The sequence below is a fragment of the Lepisma saccharinum genome, chromosome 4, assembly GCF_977018435.1.
Source record: "Lepisma saccharinum chromosome 4, izLepSacc3.1, whole genome shotgun sequence".
NCBI lineage: Eukaryota > Metazoa > Arthropoda > Insecta > Zygentoma > Lepismatidae > Lepisma > Lepisma saccharinum.
The window spans coordinates 15,092,307-15,115,127 of record NC_139232.1 but is presented as its reverse complement, the minus strand read 5'-3'; the positions used below and the strand labels follow the sequence as shown (position 1 = coordinate 15,115,127).

At 38.3% G+C, this 22,821-nt stretch overlaps 1 protein-coding gene across 2 annotated transcripts in view; it reads right to left on the bottom strand.

The window, feature by feature from the left end:
- Positions 1-10,942: 10,942 nt before the first annotated feature.
- LOC145986387 (acetyl-coenzyme A transporter 1) overlaps positions 10,943-22,821 on the bottom strand; it is a 69,253-nt gene continuing 57,374 nt past the window's right edge. For both annotated transcript variants that reach the window (XM_083120333.1, XM_083120334.1), the window contains exon 8: positions 10,943-12,243. In XM_083120333.1, coding sequence (XP_082976459.1) covers positions 12,070-12,243 — 174 coding nt within the window. In that variant the 3' untranslated portion in view covers positions 10,943-12,069. The remainder of the gene's footprint in view (positions 12,244-22,821) is intronic.

Here is a 22,821-nt window from a genome sequence, read left to right as displayed (position 1 = left end):
TTCCTTTAATATTTCAGATTGTCAACAGATATCAGCCTTCAAGTTGTTAATGGAAACAGCTTGCTGTTTAATATCAGCCTGTAATGTTTCAGATTGTTTGCTGATATCAGCCTGTAATGTTTCAGACTGTTTGCTGATATCAGCCTTCAAGTTGTTAATGGAATCAGATTGCTGTTTAATATCAGCCTGTAGTTTCAGACTGTTTGCAGATATCAGCTTTCAGTGCTTCAGACTGTTTGCTAATATCATTGCTAATATCAGCCTGTAATTTTTCCATACTTTCGACTTGTTGCTTGCCAATTCCTTCAATCATTGCTTTTAATGCTTTGAACATATTTAATGGATAAGATGTACTATCAGTAGACAATGATTCACAATCTTTACAAACCAAATCGGTAGATTCGTGGCATTCAGTTCGAATATCTAGGCCACAACATTCATAATGTAGAAGTTTTGTACATTTCTTGCACACAAATGTGGTTCTTTCTTTATCAATGTCCCGACAACAATCGGGAACATTAAGTCCTGAACTCGAAGTAAGATTTTTATTTGCGCTACGCAAATGCTTCTTGTCCATATCGAAACAAAATATAACTGTGCTTTTCTATAAATATGAAAGTTCAGTGCTCTTGCGCACAATTAATCTCAACTTTAAACAATTGTCTTGCCCTTGTACACTAATATATCGAGCCAACACGTTGAGCTGCCACTTGACACATCCTTGTAATTAGACGCGTCATATTACTATACTATTGATATTTAACTTAACAATACTCAGCGGTGAACGATGAGACTCAGTGAAGTACATAGACTCCTCTCAGGTACAGGGATAGTGTTAGGCAAAGACAATATTCACAGCACAGAGAAATAAAACCACATTACTGCAGTATGTATAAACTGAAAGGTTTTTTTCTTTATTTATTGCAATTATAATGCGAATATACTTGAGACGAAGGCGAGGATTTCGCTTTGTCGATGAATTGACTCAACTAAAACACATAAACTCAATGCGTGGCTATCGGCAAGCCTATGATCACATAGACCTAGCTTGCACCCCAAACTACCACACCAAGAGATATGCAATGATAACTGAGCCAATATTTGCTCTTTAGCCTTTTATTTCCAAATTAATCCTTAGGCTAGCTTTATTATTTAACGTAGAATGGTTGCAGTATTGTGCATATCATCAATACATGGCTATCGGCGTACCTATGATCACATAGGCCTAGCTTGCGTCCCGAACTACCATACCAAGATGTATGAACAACACCGAGGAGTTCCTTTTAAGTTTAAAAGCTTCGTCGATCCATGGCCAAAGTGTGATATTTCTTACGCAATATCCTAGCTTTTATACTATTTTGAGAACACAGATTCAAGTACAGATGAATCACTCACTATTTACAAAAAGATTCTACCAACAAAACTGACATCTATGCATGTTTAGAAATACAAATTCGTATAGTGCACTCTCTCAAACAAAGATACATTAAATTACACATAATGTAGCATAAAATACAATAACAATAAACAAAAGATATACATTACAAACAAGGTGCATTATTACATATAATAACAAAGAAATTACGCTTTCCTTCACAAAAATAAATACATTAGTGACATATTTTCTACTGGTGACGTCACATAAAAATGTGGATCATATCACATCTTAAGGTTGATGTGAACTACTATAATGTGGCTGAATCAGGTTTGGAAAAGAACTTTCTCACCATTTTGTAATTTCTTAAGTAGTAGGATGTCGGTTCTATTGACACCAATCTCATAGATTCCTTTCTTTTCACTTACGCTGTTTGCCTGTTGCAACATTAATGCATTTACATGCTTGGTTTTGTCATGTGACATCGAGCATTTGCAGCAGCCAATGGGAAGAGGATCTTCTTCACTGGTGCTACATAATTGGTTGCTTTATTACAGAGTAGGTAATGGATACTGGTTGATTCTCTTATTTCGATTGGAATAGAATTTTTTCTGAACTTTCTCTCAACACTTGGCCATAAAAATTAAAAAGTCTTATAAGCTATATGAAATGATAATCTTGGAAACCAGGCACAATTAAAACGACGTACATAAAAGTACTGTACTTCTTTTGAAAGTAGGACTTATAATTAGTTATGAACAATTTGAAAATAAACTGAAGGATATGAATATGATGCATGTTTTCGAATATTATCTTATTGCTATTCAATTTTCCAATTTAAAGCAAGGGCCACAATAGATCCTTACTTCTCCAAAGATTAATTCTTTCTTCCAAAGAGTTTTAGTGCGATGAAAGTTAAGCCAACATACTTAAAAATTATCACAAAACTGTATGTAGGTGATTAGTTTCATCGCAAAATTATTTTTATAAACTCAACACTTAAATATTCTAGTCAATAAATTTTAGATAATGCATATACATTAAAATGTGTGCATAGTTTGTTACCATACTGTATGTGAGTAATTTAACATATTATTTATTGGAAATATAATATTTATACAATTACCGCCATCTATTGCGAATCTTGCAATTTCCTTTGCCCAAACCTTGGCTGAATACATTATAATGAAAAGATTAATTCATTAGCTTCAGTAATGAATCGTTATGAGCACAAATTATGCCATGCAAAAGAAACAATTCTTTATACAAACACAACTTCGACCTAGACTTTCATAAAAAAAAGTCATTCAATTCAACGAAAGGATGAAGTAGAGCTAGAGTTATTTTGCTCAGAAACGAAACAATCAAAATATAATCAGTGTTGAAAGGGCTAAGAAAATTTCAAAGTTTCTAAAAAGGAGCTAGTTTAGTGGTGATTACATAAAAATTAAAGGACATTCGCCAATATTGCTTTTAGTTCTCGTTCCATGCGTACGCAGAGGGGGGGGGCTAAAGGGGCTACAGCCCCCTCCGAAATTTTGAGAAAATAGTCATTTTTAACTGAAAGTAGTGAATAGCTCTGGAAAACCAGAGTTGGCAAATGCAAATTCGCCTTAAAATGATTGTTATTTTTGAGAGTGGTAAGTTTATAATATACGAAATATTTTATTGCGTGTGCAGCCCCCTTGATAGCAGCTATGCACTATTCACTTTTACAATTCCAGCCCCTCCCGAAATAAAATCCTGCGTACGCCAGTGTTCCATGCCCTACAAAATGCTACCCACTGTGGCACAAAAAATGTACAATTACAGTGTGTTCAGTTATATCTTTACAACTTTTATAAACAATAAAACAGAAAGGGAATGAGATAACAAATCCTTTTCTCCTTTTTTGTTTTTGCACGTTGAACCAGTTCTAAAGTATGTGATGCTTGGGTCGAGATGGTATTCAATTTCCAGCCACCATATTTGTTCCATCTTTCCATAGAATTCTTGTGATGGTAGCTGTAATCTTGTGATTCAATTCATTCAAATGCCGAACCTTCGTGTGGTACAAAATATCCTTAACATAGTCATGTAGAAAAGAGTCAAGGGGATAAGGTCTGGTAAAGGCAGAGGCCAGTGAATTGGACGAACCAATCCAATCCTATCACAAAACGTTTCATCAAGAAACTCAAAGGGTCCAGTGTGTATTTGAGTCCAAATACAACTTCATAACGTTCTGTTACAAAAGCACAATTGGTATTCTTATTTCACTTAGGTCGTGTAGGGTCAATGTTGTAAAGATAAATTTGGAACACCCTGTCTGATTCCTCATGTTCTCTCTTTTACCATGGTTCTCAGTAACGAGGAGAGTTGATGAGGAAATATTTAAGAGAAGGAACACATATGCTTTTCTGGGATTCAAACCCATGCTTTCCCAGTGAGCACATGGTTGGTTCTCCGGCGCAAGGCTGTGCGGTGCAAGCAGCCTTGCGTCCCTCTCCAACTGTAAACAAAAGAGGCCCCCACAGATGGTAGAGACGTTGACGGCATTGTGGGGCTTTCCACCAATATCTACCTGCACCATCGGTTCCACCTTGGTGGTTATCCTATTTCCAGATGATAGCGCTTTTAAGTGAGGATGAAGCAGGAAACAAAATGGAAGAAGTTGTCCGCTGTGGTGGAAATAACTTTTCCATACTTTACAATAACATAACTTTGAAATGTCAACCTCTCTTCCAAGTACCACACCATGGATCTTGGTGACTGGGCCAACAGCCAGATGAACAATTCCAGAGGTAACGGACCGACACTTGAGAAGATTTATTCATATTATATTTCACGAATACAACATAAGAAATTTACAAGTATCAGTCTCTCTTCTTGCATATCAATTTTTTTTTCAAATGTATTCTGCCAGCACTATAAAAAAATAAATTTGAAGGTAACAAACTGAGGCAATTGGTGAACTATGAATCTGGATTTTCTGAACATAAGTGAGTGTCATAGTACTTCACGAGATAATTTTTTTTCAACACAAATTTTAGAGTTTAGAAACATGTATTGTATTTTCCCAAAAAAGATTTATCCTTTAAAACTATGTACAAGCACACTGATATATATTTTTCACCATCAATGTTGACATTTTTAAGGAATTGCTCCATAATTCTCTCTATGAGGTTTGTGTCATATGCTTGTGATTGTCCTTTCATCAATTTCTCATCTTCGCATCAGTGGCAGAAAACAAAAACGAAGTAGAATCAATAAATCAACAACAATAATAGTTCCTTTCTTTTCAGCCTCTTTACATACATTATGCTAATCTTCCTAAATTACCAGTCATTTCCAGATTTTACCAGTCATTTCCAGATTTTAAAGTCCAAAAATGTAATTTTTCCAGACGTGTTAATCATCATGATTTTTGCTTTTGAACCTTGTGTATTCAATTAAATATATAGATCCATTAATTATTATGAATATTCTTTTTCACAACAAAGCAAATTTCATTCTACATGAACAAAAACACCTGAAAATTCTAAGAATAATGTAAAATTACAATCCGCATCAAATGTGTCGGGGAGCTATAATGACTTGTGTCTAGCCTTCAGGCTAAGGTAACAAAAGAACATTATTTCACCATAACACATCTCCAAGATCTAAAAACAACAGAAAAAGTTCATAAACAACATAATCTTCATAAACCATACAAAATTTTTCACTTTCTAGCATATTTATAGTGTCGTAGAAAGTGTTGCTCTTTGTTTACATTGATGAGTATACAGAATCTGGAGAATTTTTTCTTGCATATAATTCTATAGGAAATGCCAACAAGACTAAGATCTATAAAATAATAGACGATACAGTGGCGTGGCGTGGGATTTTTAAAAGTGTTACCGGTTATCAGTAGGGAGACATTTAAGGAAGATTTGGGCATCTCCCCCCCCCCCCAAATGTCTTCCAAGTAGTTCATATAATATTAATCTGGTACGTCTGCAATTAAATACTAGATTTTGGTAAAGTTATTAATCAGGAAAAAAAATGTTGACATAAGGACTGAAGTGAAATCACAAACATAGGTTGTTTACACAATAATACGTAATTTGATAATTACAGAAACATTGAAGGCTACTTATAGAGCAAATCAATCAGACGACTCTTCTTTGAAAATAGTTATATGATGCTGGGCTCCCAGGTTCGAATCCTGGCTTGGGCATGGAAGTTTGTGATGTCTATTCATCAATTTCATCATATAATCACTCATCCCCATCTTTGCAAATTAGCCAAAAGTGGCACAAGCGAAGCAAAATCAATCAAATCAAATCAAAAAAGTTCTATGATGCCGTCATAAAGTGAAGTTTTTCATTTGAATTTGAATTTTTGGGTGCGCCATGGTCATGGTCCATGTTTACCACACCTGAATTCCACACTTTTTTTCACCTGAAAATAGAGTACATGACCAAAAAAAAGAGTTTTGACAACTGCGCACATCCACATAACCACGGATAGTCGTTATACCATGAAACATTGAAATGTCGGTCATATCCAGCAGACGACTTGGTTTTTAAATCATTCAAAACAGGCTTTGGCCTCCCTTTCGCCACAATTTCGCTTTTTTCTGCAAAAGAACAAACCGAAAGATTGCTTCAAAATATCTTCTATTGCACGATTACACACACTGTTCAGATAGGATGAACCAGCCACCTCGGAACTCGGAGCAAGCTCCAATAATTAATTGACAATGCCCGAAAACAACATAAAGAGAAAAGACACCACTCACAAAACTCGCACTGCACAGTCCCTCCCACAAACCGTTGTTTACTTGTGTAACACGTGAAGCACCCTCCTTGCCCCCTCCCCTCTCAGCATCGGTGCTTCCCCAATATTTCCTTCGGAACCTGCAAGAAGTCCAGTTCTACTACTGTTGCCATCTTAGTTCTTTTGAAACCAGATTTACCCAAATCGCAAACAATTATCACAAATTCCTGTAACCGAAATAATATTATATGTGTGAAATATAGAATTTTAGGTTCACATTTTTAGGAGGACAGCGGACCCTTTGATCATCCCCATCCATCGTATCAATCCCTAAGATTGTATATTTATTTTTATTAAAGTCTCTCTGAACGCTTCACGTTGACCAGGGCATTCACTTGTTTTTCTAAATTGTCTCAACCTCTGAGGCATGTTTACAATGCATTGTGTTGTGCCATGCAAACCTCCTGAGCATTATGGAAACCGGTAATACTTCTGGTTATAGTCAGCGGTTTGCATGGTAGCAATTAAATAACACGATTCGGCATAGAGGAAGAGCTCGATGGCCTAGTAATATAGAGGTGAGACAAGCTGAGAGGGGACTGACTTTTGGGATTGAGTGGGGAGAGAGAAGGTGGTCAGCAAGGCAGTAGGTCAGAAGTGGAACGACGCTCTGGTCGACGAATTGGAGAAGCTTACAGAGGACTTCGCTTATTTGATTCAGCTAAAGACTTCAGATAGACAGGTAATTATCCTACACCCAGCCATGATTCAGGTTCAACGGTTCACAAAGCCCAACGAGTGACCATTGTCTTTTCTGTAGTTTAGTTCCTTAGTGTGATTTTGTACCTTTCGCATTGCCAAGCGTTAACTCGTCATTGGCATGACGAGTGGTCTCATCAAGAGGATGAATGATGAGTAGTTTACATCACCCCAGCAATTAATTGCATAAACAACTGGTTTAGATCCCCTCATTCTTTAGAATGACACGCCATCGACTCTCCTTCTCGCCCATGATGTCGAAGAAGGACAAGGAGGACTTTCGTAATCGCTGATATTTAGTGTAAATACACTTGGTAGTTTACTTTTCCCCAGTGTGAGTGGACACCTTCAGAGTAAGATAGACCCAATTAGGCAACTTAGCTCTTTCTGACAATTGAATATGGCAACACTGATCTGTATCCTGTAAGGATCACCGCCAACTGTGGCAGCTAAACAGATCCGCCTCCTCCTCCTCCCGCCGTAACAGTCTTGGCCGCTACGCGAAGTCTTCCTTGCGGTGGCTCAGGGCCCTTTCCTCATGTTGCCTGAGGAGGGTACTGGATCAGTCCTCCTCTTCACCTTTGCCGGTATCAGAAAAAATGTCAGTCTGCAATTTTTACTTTACGACAATATTACCAATTTATGTACGTAATAATATTTTAAGACGGGTTCTTCAATTCTTTATATTTTGGTGTTACCTGCGGTAACAGCGGCTACATGCATGCCACGCCTCTTGAGACGATAACCTCATCTTCACCAACCTTTCCGATAATTATGATTACATTGTCAATGTACTTTAGTTATCAATGAGATATCTGGACTACAAGTTTTACTTTGATATTCTTTCTAAAATCTAATATAAAAGTGAAAATTTATTACCGAAATTTGAAGGAACCATAATTTTGCACAAGATTGACAATCATAAGAACGAAAGGAACAAGTTTCTGAACAGAATCTTTTTTTGGGAGTGGAATCACAAGAACCGAATCCAGAAGCTGAAATGAACCACTTGTTCATTTTGCAACTTTTTCTCGTGCAGACTCCAAAATGCATGTAAATTCCAGACAATCTGCAAAATTCCACGACATTTAACTGTTTTCCAACCCTGATAATACCACAGACAACACGAATACTGGCACGTGCACACACTCAATCACACATCCTCACACTCACACACACACACACACACACACACTCTCTCTCTCTCTCTCTCTCTCTCACTCACTGTGACTGTTCAAAAATTCACATTCACAATTTATTCTGAACTTATTTAGTAAAAACACTTTAAAAGCATTTGCAACATCGATACGTATTTTGTTTGTTCAAAAAGTTGTTGATATAAAATGAGCATCTAAGAATGGCTGATAAATGAATTCTATCATGGTGATTATACAAATGTGTTAATATAGTTCTATATTTGAAGTTATTATGTGTCAATATTTTTATTGGTGTAATATGTGATCTTAACTAAAAGTTAATTTGGGATTTGACAAAAGCCAGGCTTTCAATTTACACATCCTATTGAAATACACAATTGTTTCAAATTAATCACCTCTAGCAATATTTCTTACCTCGTACAACAAATACTATGATCTTTGTATCCACTTGTCAGTTTTGGATCTGCTGGGAAGCACTTCAGTTTGAATCCATTATATCAGGTTGTGTGATTGCATGCAACTGCACAGGAATTTTGTTCAATTGTTCTTCACTAATGCAATATTACCTGATACCACCACCTACTCCTTGCCACATCTGTTCTTTGTCTCCGCCATATTGTTGATATCTTCCATGAGAAAAATGTATCATGAGTACTTGAATATGACATCACAGTTATACATCAAGGGACTCAGACTTCTTTTGGTCAACTGGTCAAAACAATTTATTCCTACTGCCAACAGATGGCATTAGAAAGCAGTTTGAAATCAATGATGTATCAGACATATACATGTACATCAAACTGGCATTAACAGATAATTCCAGGAATGTACATGTGTATTCTGTCAGACATTGAGGGGTTAATATAAAGAACTTTTCTAACGGTGGAAGCGGCCCCGGCGCCTACCCAGCGTCGAATAACATGGGTACCTGGGGGAAACCCTGGGGGGTAAAGGCGGTCAGGGGCGTGATGCTGATCACATCACCCCCACTCACGACCGGATCAAGAAAGTGTGGGGCGTTACCCCCACACCCCCTATACGCCTTCATGGCGTGGTGCTATGCACAGGGGAACACTTTACCTTTTTTCTCTTACTTCAATGAGTTTTCAGAATTCGAAAAATGATATTTATACAGGGTGTCATTAAATGGAATCCAGGTATAACAGAAATACACAGAGAACATCAAAACAAACAACTTTTATTGGTGCACAGTTTCAGTGCTATGAACGTTAAAATAAGCATGTTTGTCACCTGTATGATGCCAACCCAACATAACATTTAATCACATCTGTGATGTCCCTTCCTGATGTAAAATGGCATATTTAATTTTGTATCCTTCAATTATATGGACTCCGTGAAGGTAAAGAAAGAAAGCCATTCAAAAGCATACAAACATCTATACAATATGCAGATATTACATGACATGAGCAGAACCCTATGCACCCTGTGTCTAGGAGAAAAAGTACTGCATTCCGACTCATGTTGTGTGTACAATTTTCCATTGTGGATTCCATGTTAATTTTTCAAATGGGAATAGGGGCAAGTGACATATCAGAGTCACATGAAATATTCTGAAAAATCAAATGGTGAAATCCACTTTACGATATTGTGATTCATTTCAGAGTTATTGCATGTGACATGCTACATTAGATACGGACAGGACATCACAGAATGTGTTTGATGTGCTGTCCTTAGACACCGCAAACAACCTGTACGAAGAGGGGAAGTAAGCATGACGGTTGCAGCTACTGTTATTGTGGCGAAGTTACAGTTGCTAGGCTGAAGATACAGGTATTGGGCTTTTGAGACATACATTTACAGGCCCATAACAAGCTCTCAAAATGAGGGGGTGGGAGGAAATTATGAAAAATGCCAAAACGGCAGGGAACCTTGAAGATATCAACATCACATTTTAGTTTATTTTAGACCTGATCCAGAAGCGACATATCCATATTGGCCACTGCCAGTGTAATTGCTATCAAAAAGTATTTGATGGGATTTAATCACCAATATCACGCAACATTTTCATGGAATTTAAATATCCTCGAAATTATGCACCATTCATATTTTTTTCAGCAGCACTGAGGAGAAAAATGGGTTTTGTGATTAACCCTGAATTGGCCACACTTGGAAAAGTAACACAGCTACAAGTAGTGTGGTTTTGCTAACATATTCACGGTTGCATTTTAATTTTCACCTTATTTTATTTTAGTCCTACTTATGATGATTCTTAAGCACGTTAAAAAAAGTAATTAGTTCTGCATATGGTATTTTGTAGTAATTTATTTATGGGCATCAGTCTGACCAAGAAAATTTACAAATTTAGTCACACGTATCTCAGAAACAGAGTGTGAGTGAGAAGGGTTAAATGATTATCTCATGTAAAATTATGAATATTTTAAAGCAAAACTCTGGTAGATTGCCATCTATTCCGAACTACTTTGAAATATTACAATTTTCAAAGACATGTATTGGTGTCGGTGGGAACCAGCTACATTTTCTTTATTGGTATCAGTTCAAAATGGTGTTGACTCAGCCCTACTTTATTTTTAAGTGTAAGACTCATTCTTCTTTCTTCCTTTCAAGGTGTGAGAACATAAAATGAATCATTATTCCCCTTGAGAAAATCAAACTAGAGTATTACAGTTACAATAATATTACAAATATGGTAAACATTGTCATCAAAGTCCTTGCATTCTGTATTGTTCTTTCAATTATTACACAAGATATACAATTTCATATGAAGAATTATATTTTACATATTGACTCCTTATTTCCCCATACATACATTGCATGTCTATGAGCATGAACTCTTTTAACATTTCATCCTATCAAGTGCTGATAAAGAATTTAATATCATATAACTATAATTGACGGACTTCTCTCATACCTTTTATAAATGAGAAACAAAAAGTAGAAAAATACCAGGTTTGTATTTTCATAAATTACCTATACACTCCATTCAACAATCAACATTATATTGGTGGAAATACAGCAAATATTTTCAAAGTGATTTTCATTCAAAAAAATATCTTCCTCCTCCTCTTTCCCTAGTACAACAAATATATCAGTTCTAACTTGCAAAATGCATACTGTGAAATTAAATACATCTGAAAATATACAAACTCCACCTCAAGAACAACATATCAAACAACTTTAATAAAAGTATTAATGTGTAAATCTGAAACAGTAAAAAAAACAACCAAAGATTCAACATTGTTTGCATTAAACAACATGTCATTCGAAACAAAAGATTCCAACCCCAAGTTCAAGTAAAATAATATTAACATACACCTATACTGCCATTGTTAAATGCACAGAAGAGAAAGCAGAAATGATGAGGGATATAAAAAAATGACGATCTCAGTATACGAATGTCAAGAGCAGAGAATGACCACAAAATGCAGGAGGAAACCTTCTTTTTACACAAATAGTATGTTTTACATCCGATGGGTACACTAAATGATAGTAATGAAATTCTTGAATGCCATTTAAAGTTAATAATGAATCGGGAGAATCTAGTAAATTACATTAAATATTAGTAAATTAAATAAAATCTTTGGTTAGCGAATCAAGCGTGAGATCTACAAAAATGAAAAGGAATGGTTTATTGTCTTTATTCACAGTAAAGAAGTGTGTGTGTGTGAGTGCATTCACGTGAATTTGTAAAATAATGGTTCATTATTACTAGAAGCAGAAATAAATAATCACCCCACAATTCCATTTTCTACAAGTTAACAAAATGCAACACACTCACTTCAAAAAACTGCATGAATGTTAGACTTCACATGTCAAACAATGAAATTCTATCATGAAACAAGTGTATCAAGCTATGCTACTGCACTTTATAAGGCAGAACAGAAAACTGAATACCATTTTGCAACAATACTGAATACCAACAAAATGCACATTAGGTAAAACAATGAGCAAGGTGAACAACGTGCACAAAATTATTTGCATCTAACTTTGCCAACCACGCCACAGCTGCTGAAAACATAAACAATAAAATTCCCTAATTCCATTCTCTAGTTTCACTTAATGTTAACTCAGTTTACGTAGCGAGACCTTCCATGCACTTTCATCTGCACTCTGCAGTTTCTTGATGACTGTTTTTCCCCACAGTAACCACACAAATCCCACTACAACACAAAGTATGCTTTCAATATAGTAGCCATCAATGTCTGTCACACAACGTCCTCCGCCTTTGGTACAAGACTGAAAAAAAAAGAATAGTTCTTTCAAGTTTTTACACAACTACACAGCATGGATGTCAACAGATAATTAAATAAGTCATACCCCTACAGACCAACCAACTAACAAGTAGAGGGCAGGGCTTGGGAAACTGAGATTGGGAAGGGAGGAAGTGGTGGAGTACCCTATAGGTATTGATATGCCAAGGTATTAGCACGTACTAGCCAGCCATTTCAGAGAAAAAGCACTTCAAAGTTTCCACGCTTTCCAAGTGTGTCTCATGAGGCGAAGATACTGTCAGACTTCCAAGTGTTCCGGTGGCCCCGTGGTAATGTATACGTTTCATGTGCCGAAGGTACTGGGTTCGATTCCAGTTTGGTTGAAGATACTTTTCTTTCTATTATATTGAGCAACTAGTTATTGCAAAAAAACTCATCCTTTCCTTGCTATGCAAATTGTCGAGTTATTTTGTTTTCCATGATTTTACGATAAATACCACTCTGGATCATGTGCAAAATAATAAAGTAAATAAAAGCACTGATTGTGAATAGTATTCTTGTGTTTCGTTTCTGTTTCCTCAACAGAAAAAAACAAAAAAAAACTTGCCTATACTCTTCGGACAGGAGACTCCCACATATTAACCCTTCCAGAGTGGAACTTTTCAGGCAAGTGATTTTCAAACTTGCTAAGATATAAAAAAAATCATAGCAAGAGAACTAATTGTTGTAGAGAGAAGAGTCCCCCTGCTTTCCCCAAAAAATAGGACTCTTAGTAGATGAAAATAATACGAAGAACAAAATCAGTTTTACACAAAAAAACATATTCTGTAACACCCCAATCCTCGCAACAACAGACTAAAGTGTATGAAAAAATATAGTATGTAGCAGTGTAAAACTATGCAAAGTCATGTTGAAAATAGGTCGATACTTCATGAGAAAAAATAATAACAATGCAAAAGAAAAACAGTGTTGCCATCTTATGGGGAAAAAATAGAAAATTGCTTCTAGCATCGGTCATGTGGATGCTGAATGGACCACATTTGCAAGGAACTAACTAACTCTCTAGCCTTCTTGAACCCGAAGGTTCATGGCTGCAGCAACACAGGCCTTCCATCTGTCCCTATCCTGAGCAAGATCGATATATTCTTTTCCATCCCTCCCAATTTCCTTTAGGTCCATCTCAACATTATACCTCCATCTTCGTCTTGGTCTTCCTATTAGTCTCGGTCTCTTACCATCAGGTTTCCCAACAAAAATCCTGTAAACTCTTCTTTCCTCTCCCATTCCTGCCACATGGCCTGTCCTTTATGTCTTCTTGATCTAATCATGCTAATAATATCTGGACATGAATTCAAATCATGTACTTCTAAATTATGTAACTTTCTCCACTCACCTGTCTCCTCATCCCTTTTACGCCAAAGGACCAAGTAAAAATTTTGAAATGGTAAAGGAAAATCCGATTAATAAAATCAAGAGGGAAATTAGGAAAGTGATAGATACAAATATAACCCTGGCAAGGTCTGTAAAAAAGAAAATGATTGAAAATAGCAAGAAAGGAAGCATCCCAATAGCATTTGGGATTCCCAAAACCCATAAAGAAGGAAATCCCCTAAGGCCTATTATACCTATGTATTTGCACCTGGGATATGACTTAGCTAAAACTTTGGTAAAACAAATCAGAAGAGTGGGTGAAAAAACTGAATATAGCGTTAGGATTCATATTTTGCATTGTGCGAATTACTCACTTTTGGAAAATGTTAAAAAATATATATATATTTTTTTAACATAGCGTTAGGAACTCATGGAAAGTTCAAAAAGAAATAGAGGAACTCGATATAACATCCAATGATAAAATCATGAGTTTTGATGATGTAAACCTGTACCCGAGTGTTCCTAGGGACAAAGCAGCAGATTGTTTACAAAGATGGTTAATGAACCAAGGCCTAGATGTTATAATAGCATGAGAATATGTTAGATGGTTTCAACTTGTAACAGGATACAACTATTTTTGCTTTAACAGCAAATATATATACAAAAAGAGGGGCTACGGCCGGGAAGGAATAACCTGGCAGTGACGTCACTCCCTGCTAAGTCAGCGTTGTTAGTGTTCATCTCCCCATGATAGTCCCCAGAAGTTGTTTTTGAAAGATAGTCCCCAGAAGTTGTTTTTGAAAGGAACACTAACTTCGCCCCTTCCACAAATCCACTTTCACCATTGGCATGCACAATAATAAACTTTGGACCCTTTCCTGTTGGCACTTTTAAGGCCCCCCCACCCCCTAATCTTTGGGGACAGTGTGGTGTGTGTTCACGAAACTTTCATCCATGTAACTGAAAGACTGGCAGTTTGCTCTCTGCGCATTCTTTAACTTCACGCAAAAATGATCGCCGCCCGCAACGCAATGATGCTGTTTTGTTCAAAGAGTAGCTTCCTGCTGCTTACGCTATGCTTTCAAATTTGAACCCTCATTTTCTTAAGATCATACGAAACGACCAACACGAACCCTTAAAATTAATATTTTCTTGCAGTTCCTTCATCAGTTTATGTACGGTGACAACAATGCCTTTCATGTATAAATCATGGATCATGACTGCTTCATCAAAAGAATCCAGATTTGTGACACGTTGCTGGGCGTTCGGTTGGTTTTTGCCTGCCATTGAAAAATGTTTCCCGCTCGCACTTGCAACACTTTTGTCTTTCTCCTTCAAAATTCTCCACACAGATTTTTTACTGACAACTGTCGCCACGGACGTTCTGTGAACAGCTGTGATTTTGTTTTCATCGCAATCAAAGTACTTATACACATTGAAAACCATTTCTCTTGCATCGCTGTGCAAGGGCTTACCTTTCTTTACGCCACTGCTCATTGTACAACAATGACAAAACCAGCAAAAAAAACAAAAAAACTCGCTAACAAAGAAACAAAATAGCCTGCAATCCCTCGCTCGTAGCTGCGGTTTGTTAGACTAATGTAGCAGTGTGGGGGTTTGCACGCCTGCATCACCCCTCTTGGAATGATTTCGATTGGTTTGCACGTCACCTTATCGTCCGCTCTAGCGAATGAGCCTTCACTTCTGGAAGGAGAGGTGAAGGTGGGAGATGATGTCACTGCCAAGTTATTCCTTCTGCTCCCGGTTTCCGGGATTGTTTCCAGCATTTTCTTACATTACATTGAAAGTAGAACAAGTGAAAAGTGAGGTTAAATACTTCAGGAGTGTGACGCACAACGGGGAGAGGCGAAAGGGATGGCATGAGACTCTTTATGAAAGTTTACGTAGGTGTTAACCCTTTCCCCACCTCGCCGCCGTGAGCACTATAATTTGTTCATAAAAAAAAAAATAGTACAATAATATTTATACAAATATTGAATTTATTATTCCTGCGTTGTTAAAAGAAAATATGATTAAATGATTGTGAACATTATAAGTATATACTTTTGCTTCTTGTTGTATTTACAGTTCCGTCTTAGTTATTAGAGGCCTCTACTATTTGTTTTACTTATCCCATGCACACACACTAACTAAGTCCCGGCGCCTTTCGTTGGGGCCCTTATTCACTGCACTCTCACCTGCATATTCCTTCTAAGCTAGTCCAATCCTCTTCTTTTACGCACTTTCCTTCGGCGGCTTCTTTCTTTCACTATGTCCAATCCTTTCCTAAGATCCTTGCTTCGATATTACACATGTCAAAAAATCCTTATCCGCACTATTTGCACAATGCCCACTCGCACACTCTCTACAGGCTGTTTTACTATGTCCTTCTACTCCGCCATATTATATCTTTGTTGTTCCTTTTGTAGACTCTCTCCTCGAAGAGAGAGAAAAAAAACATAAAAAAAACTTCCCCCTTCTCTCTCCTGGGGTGGTTCTTGCACTGACCGGCAGAGGGGGTGTCCAACAAGAGTCCTTTTTGGTCAGTCACACGAGGTGCTGCCCTCTTGCGTATTTTGTTACACTACATGTTAAAATTCCACATCTAGCTGCCCGTAATCTGTTATGGACCGTATATGAGGGTACACTGGTAGTACTGGACCTCAACTAATCCCTAACTATAACCCAAATATCCAAGGAGAATAGGAATAGATTAATATTTAATATAAACCCAAGAAAAAAATATATAATTAAAATACAAAATTTATACCCGCACCTTCTCGCCAGAGTCCTCCTTGACTGGATCACTTACACTCCAGAGAAGAGCGCAAACTACACACGAAACACACACACAAAAAAAATATGTATATAATTATTGAAAAAGAAATACTAAACACATCCCCCCTACGTAATCATACAGTAGGGCAAGCCCTCTACAGTATGATTTCGTACTCCTTGTAATTTAATAAATGATTATTCTTCTTAATATTTTTTTAGGGGGACATAGCCCCTGCTACCTATAAGACTACGCCATAATAACTAATAAGAAATATATATGCAAATTGATATTACAAGATTATATTACACACATGAACAACATTATAACACTAATATTCTTTAAAATTGTGAACTTTATTTTGTTTCTCCTTTTTTTTTTTCTTTTTCCAATGCCAGCGGCACAATACGGTCTCTTGTATGACCAGCTCTTCTCACCTCGACCCTCCTTGGCTTTCACGAGCTGTTTCCTGGGCCGTGACGTAGGGCTTTAAATGGCTGCTGTTATAAACCCCGCCGTTTTTGTTGTTTCTTATATCCCACAGCTGATAGGAATTAACTCTTACAACATTTCTGACCAAAAAGGGCCCTTCGTACAGCTGGGCGAACTTCTTAAAGACCCCTTTTGCAACCTCCGAGGACACGTTGGTCTTGCGGAGAACTAGATCACCAGGTTTGTAGGATATTGTGTGATGTTTGTCATATATTCTCTTTCTTCTCTCTGCTTCTAGTTGTATGTTCCCTTTAACTTTCAGAAGTTTATACTCATATGGAGGGGAAGTGTTCAGCTGAGGCAAGCGAAACAGCTTCATGAGTTCCTGATCAGGTTTCCGGTTGAAAAATATTTCATACGGAGATGCTTTTGTGCTCGAATGTGTAGCCATGTTGATGCATCTGGCAATATCTGGAACGTGCAAAGGCCACTGCTTGTGATTGTGGCTCGTGTAAGCTCTAAAGAGGCGCCCTAACTCCTTCATTACTCTTTCCACCGGGTTTGCTTTCTGGTTTCTTACGCTAACAAACTGAGCTTCTATACCTCTCTCGGCTAGCGACCTCTTCCATTTATGCGCCGTGAATTGAGTTCCCTGGTCTGTTATGATTGTTTGTACCTTTGGGCACAGCAGTAAAAACTCATTCAACACTTTGTTAAGTATGGCACTGGTGGTAACTTTCCGCATTGCGTAGATTGCAACATATTTACTGAAAACATCACAAAGAACCAAGCAATATTGCAAGCCGTATTTTGCCTTAGGCAGGGCCCCGTAGACGTCGGCAGCAATTAGAATCCCTGGCTCCTCTGCCAACACTGCTTGCATGGGTCCTTTCAGATCTTTATTAGGATGTTTTGTTCGTTGGCACAAATCACACTCCGAAACAAATTGCCTGATTTGTTTTCTCATTTTCCGCCATGTGAAGTGCTCTGCAATGGCCATGAATGTTTTCCACTCCCCAAAATGACCTCTTTTGCGGTAAAAGTCTATCACTTCTCGCGTAATACTTCCGGGCACACACATTTTTAGCAAGCATCCTTCCTTTCTACACAATATGCCATCCTTGATGGTGTATCGAAACCCCTGCTTCACTACATCTTGACACCCTTTATCACCATATTCGTTTATAATATGACCTAATACTGGATCATCCGCCTGCAGCTTAGGCAACCTATGCATGGATTGCACAAGCTCTGTCGGGGGGTTGAAATGCACGGCCGCCACGACTATTCCAGGGGCCTTCAGATCACTACAGGGTCCCTTTCTTACAGCACTGGGGTACCTTGACAAGTAATCAGCCATATTTTCCGACCCTTTGATATACTGTATTTCGAAATCCAAAGCTTGCAAGAGAAGAATCCAGCGCGTTATCTTTGCATTTGCGAGTTTGCAGCTTAACAAGAATTTCAGAGCTTTCATTCTTATTATGAAATGCGTATCTGTTAAGTACAATGCATTATTTTGTATGCCATAAACAATGCTCAGTAACTCTTTCTGTGTAATTGTGTAATTGCCCTCACAATCATTTAGAACCCTGCTACAGCAACTTATTATACGAGGTTCACCATTATCGTCTCTTTGGTATAAAATCGCTGAAATAGACCTGTCACATGCATCGCATTCTAGATAGTACTCTCTATCTTGCCACGGCTGGTGCAATATCACATCACGTAAAAATGCCTCCTTTATTCTCACGAAAGCCTCTTCCTGACGAGATCCCCAAATAAATCTCTTATTTTTCTTCAGTAGTTCCACCAAAGGTACAGTCAGCTCTGCATGATCGTGCTGGAATGCTCTGTAGAAGTTCAGAAAGCCAAGGAGACTTTTTAGCTCCCGCACATTTCTTGGCCTTCGGAAATCTTGCAACATTTGCATTCTTTCTGGGTCCTTTCTTATGCCCTGGGAAGATACTTTCATTCCCAACAACGATACTTCCTCTTGAGCGAAATTACATTTTCTTAGCTTCAACGTCAGTCCACTATCCCTTAACTTATTGAAAACAATCCGCAAATGACGCAAGTGCTCTTCATAGTCATCATCAGCAACAGTAATATCGTCACAATATGCGTCGCAGTATTCTCTAACATCTTCACCCAGTACAGCTTTCAAGCATCGAACTGCACTCGGCATGCTAGTTTTCAGGCCAAAACACATCCTCTTGTAACAATATGTAACGTTATTATATATGAATCCAAGATACTTCTGATGTTCTTCCTTGACAGGTATTTGAAGGAAAAACGAGGTCAAGTCAATGCAAGTAATGTAGCGTTTACCTTCAAACTTCTGTAAAATCTCCATTGGAGTGGGCGGGGCGTCATGCTGTGCTTTCAGCACTTCATTCGCTCTCCTTGCGTCAAGACAAATTCTAACATCATTCGTTCCAGGTTTCTTCACGCATACTAGAGGGTTCAGGTAGCATGTTGGTCTCTGCTCTATTATTCCCCAAAGAAGCATTTCTTGAATTTGCTTGTCAGCTTTCTCTCTATGTTGCATGGGGATATGATAAAGCTTCTGTCCCCAAGGTCTATCATCAGTAATTTCAAGCTCGTGTTCATAATTCTTGACCAACCCCGGCTTCTCATCGAAAATATCCCTAAATTCTATTAATAGATCTTGAAGCGCTGCTTGTTGATCTCCGGTTAGACCTTCTGTAGCCATAACGTGATCCTCAATCTGTCGTCTTGTAGCTTTCGTGATATTGTCTTCCATTGTGCCCACGTACACGGCAGCCTCAGTAACTTGAGGTTTCGCTTCCTTAGAGTTCATGTTTTTTGTTAAACTATCATTTACATAACTCCTTAACGATTTGATCTCTGCCTCGTCACAACAACATATAGGCTCCTTGCATTCATAAGATAGAAAAAGGGTCGGCACCCCGTCGGCTATTTGCACCTCTTCCTGCGACAAGAATTTAATTTCAACACCTTGTTGCTCTATTGTCATCGCCACAATGTTTCGATCATAATCAATGACAGCTCGACACGCCTTCAAGAAATCTGATCCTAATAGAATTGGTTTCACTAGATTTCGAATTACAAGACACACGACATCAGTGGTCACTTCCCCAAATGACAGCGGAACGTATGCTTGCGTCACCACCTTTGATGCTTTGTTGCCGAAGGCTGATATTACTTTGATGCTCCCTACGCTTAACTGAGGGATATCAGGCTTCCATTTTACTATTTCTAACCACACTTCTTCTGATAAACAAGTGACCATAGCCCCTGAGTCGGCCAATGCTTGATAATGGCTTCCACCTATACCAACTGAAATAATAGGCATTCTTAGCACCTCGCTTTTCGAAACTTCATTTTCATTCTGAATGAGCTGGTCAAATATCGAACAAACAACGTCTCCATTTCCATTGTTATTGTGGTTAATATTTACTGCATCTCTTGTATAAACTTGCATTACTTTAGTTTCATATTCATCCATTTCATCCTCACAATTTGTATTTTCTTCCCCAGATAAATCAAAAGATCCATTTATCGCAGTCCGGTTTCCTAAGTGTCTTTCCGCATTTCGGATATTTCCGTTTTGTCATGCTTCATTATTGGAGGGACAGTCTTCCTCATTTTGCCTTGCCACTGATACACTGTTGGCAGAAAAGAACCGCGAGCTCTGTTGTCTGCGACGCACCTCTTCCTCCCCCCTAAACCCGTGGTTGCCACCATTACGTCTGCCGTAGCTTCCCCCTCCTCGGCCTTGCTGCGCGAAGGGTCTGGGGCCCTGAGGCGGTTGTCTCTCGAACCTGTTGACATTCCTCTCATTGTCGCGAGAATAACTCTCACTTGGGCTGACGTAATTATTCCGTCTGTCTCTATCAGTTTCTCCGCCACACACAGAATTTACCTGTCTCATCCTCGCTCTATTGTTCGGTTGAAAAGTTGCAGCATGCGACGTTTCTTGTATTTCCTTAAGAAGGTTAATTAGCTGCTTAGAGGTGTCGACCGGTGACCCAATGAGGCACCTCTGAGCGTACGCAGGCAATTGCTTTATAGCCATTTTAGCTAACGTCATCGAGCGGCGAAGGTAATATTGCGTTCTTCTGGACAAGGGTCATAACATATTCACATAAAGATTTCCAGTCGGCTGGATTGTATCGAGAAGTAAAGAGCTCAGCACGCAGTCTCAGGAGTCTCTCTTCACTCAGGTACTCTTGAGAAAAACAACTTTCAAACCCCTTGTAATCCGTAATATTGCCTTTGCGGATAGTAAACCAATTAGCAGCCGCGTTTCTCAACAACAGCCCAGCGACCTGGGCTTGTTGCTCATATGGTACCCGAGACAACGCTAAATATGTCCTCATTTCTTGCATGTAATTGTTCGTTTTTAATTCATCCTCTGTTCCGTGATAGGTGGGCAATTTCAAATCTCTATGTAGGTATGCATTATTGCCATTGTTAGAGGGCGTAACTGAGCTTGGCCGTGAACTTTGCCTCTCACCTTTATCTGTGAAAGTATCTAACCGCCGAGTGACCGCGGAGATAGCCGATTCTGTATCCTTTCTTACAGATACAATGTCCCTTTTAAGGCCAGACACTTCCTCTCTCAACAAAGCAACCTCTTGATGGAATGCGTCATACTGTTGCTGCAGTGCGTTGTTGAATTCTGCCATCGCTGCTTGCATTACATTTTCTGCAGTTTTCTCGCAGTCACCTTCTGTGTGGATGCGTATATCCTCCGTTCTATTATTGTGGAGAGTGGTGACCCTTTCCTCTAATTTATTTGCCCTATCGCTTACGCAATCTATTCTGGAGCCAGTGATCTGATTAATCTCAATGAATTCGCTCTCAAGCTGACCCATCCTTTCCTCAATACCCCTATTGGATTGGGACAAATCTTTAAAATTTTTCTTCACTTCCCCTTTTAGTTCTTGGTGACCTTTTTCCAAGCGTTTTACATCATCTTTTAAATTGTTATGATTTTTCTGGAGCTCTTCCTGATATTTTTCTAACCTCTTCCGTGTTTCCTGCTGATCTTTTTTCATTTCTTCCAGGGTACCTTGGACATTTTGGAGTAAGGCAAAAATTTATTCATTAGTTATCTGGCCTCCCCCCAAGGAATTACCACCGACAGATTTATGAACCGCCCCTGTGCATTTCGCACTACTCTCTGGACCTAGCGTTCCCTCCACAGTGGTGTCTTTAGGAGGACCCTTTGGAGAAGGAATAAAACTAGACGTGACATTATCACGCATACGCCTCCCCATAATGCTAGTCATGAATCTATTCCTTTTCTCACTTTAAATAAAACACTAACAACAACACAATTTTGAAAGAGCCCACAAAAATATAAAATTGCTTAAGTCCTGAAATAAAGATTTAAAATTATCTATAAAATTTACTTTCTATTCTACACTACAGCATGCATCCTCACATACGATCCATGGCAAATACAACGGAACTGGCATTTTGATTTTCATCCTTTCAGATTTAAAACTGTGTTACTAATCTATTGTTTCCTTCTTTTGACTTTTTCTACAGTTTACGTGGATTCGCGCCACGCTATTGGGTGCCATGTGACGCACAACGGGGAGAGGCGAAAGGGATGGCATGAGACTCTTTATGAAAGTTTACGTAGGTGTTAACCCTTTCCCCACCTCGCTGCCGTGAGCACTATAATTTGTTCATAAAAAAAAAAAAATAGTACAATAATATTTATACAAATATTGAATTTATTATTCCTGCATTGTTAAAAGAAAATATGATTAAATGATTGTGAACATTATAAGTATATACTTTTGCTTCTTGTTGTATTTACAGTTCCGTCTTAGTTATTAGAGGCCTCTACTATTTGTTTTACTTATCCCATGCACACACACTAACTAAGTCCCGGCGCCTTTCGTTGGGGCCCTTATTCACTGCACTCTCACCTGCATATTCCTTCTAAGCTAGTCCAATCCTCTTCTTTTACGCACTTTCCTTCGGCGGCTTCTTTCTTTCACTATGTCCAATCCTTTCCTA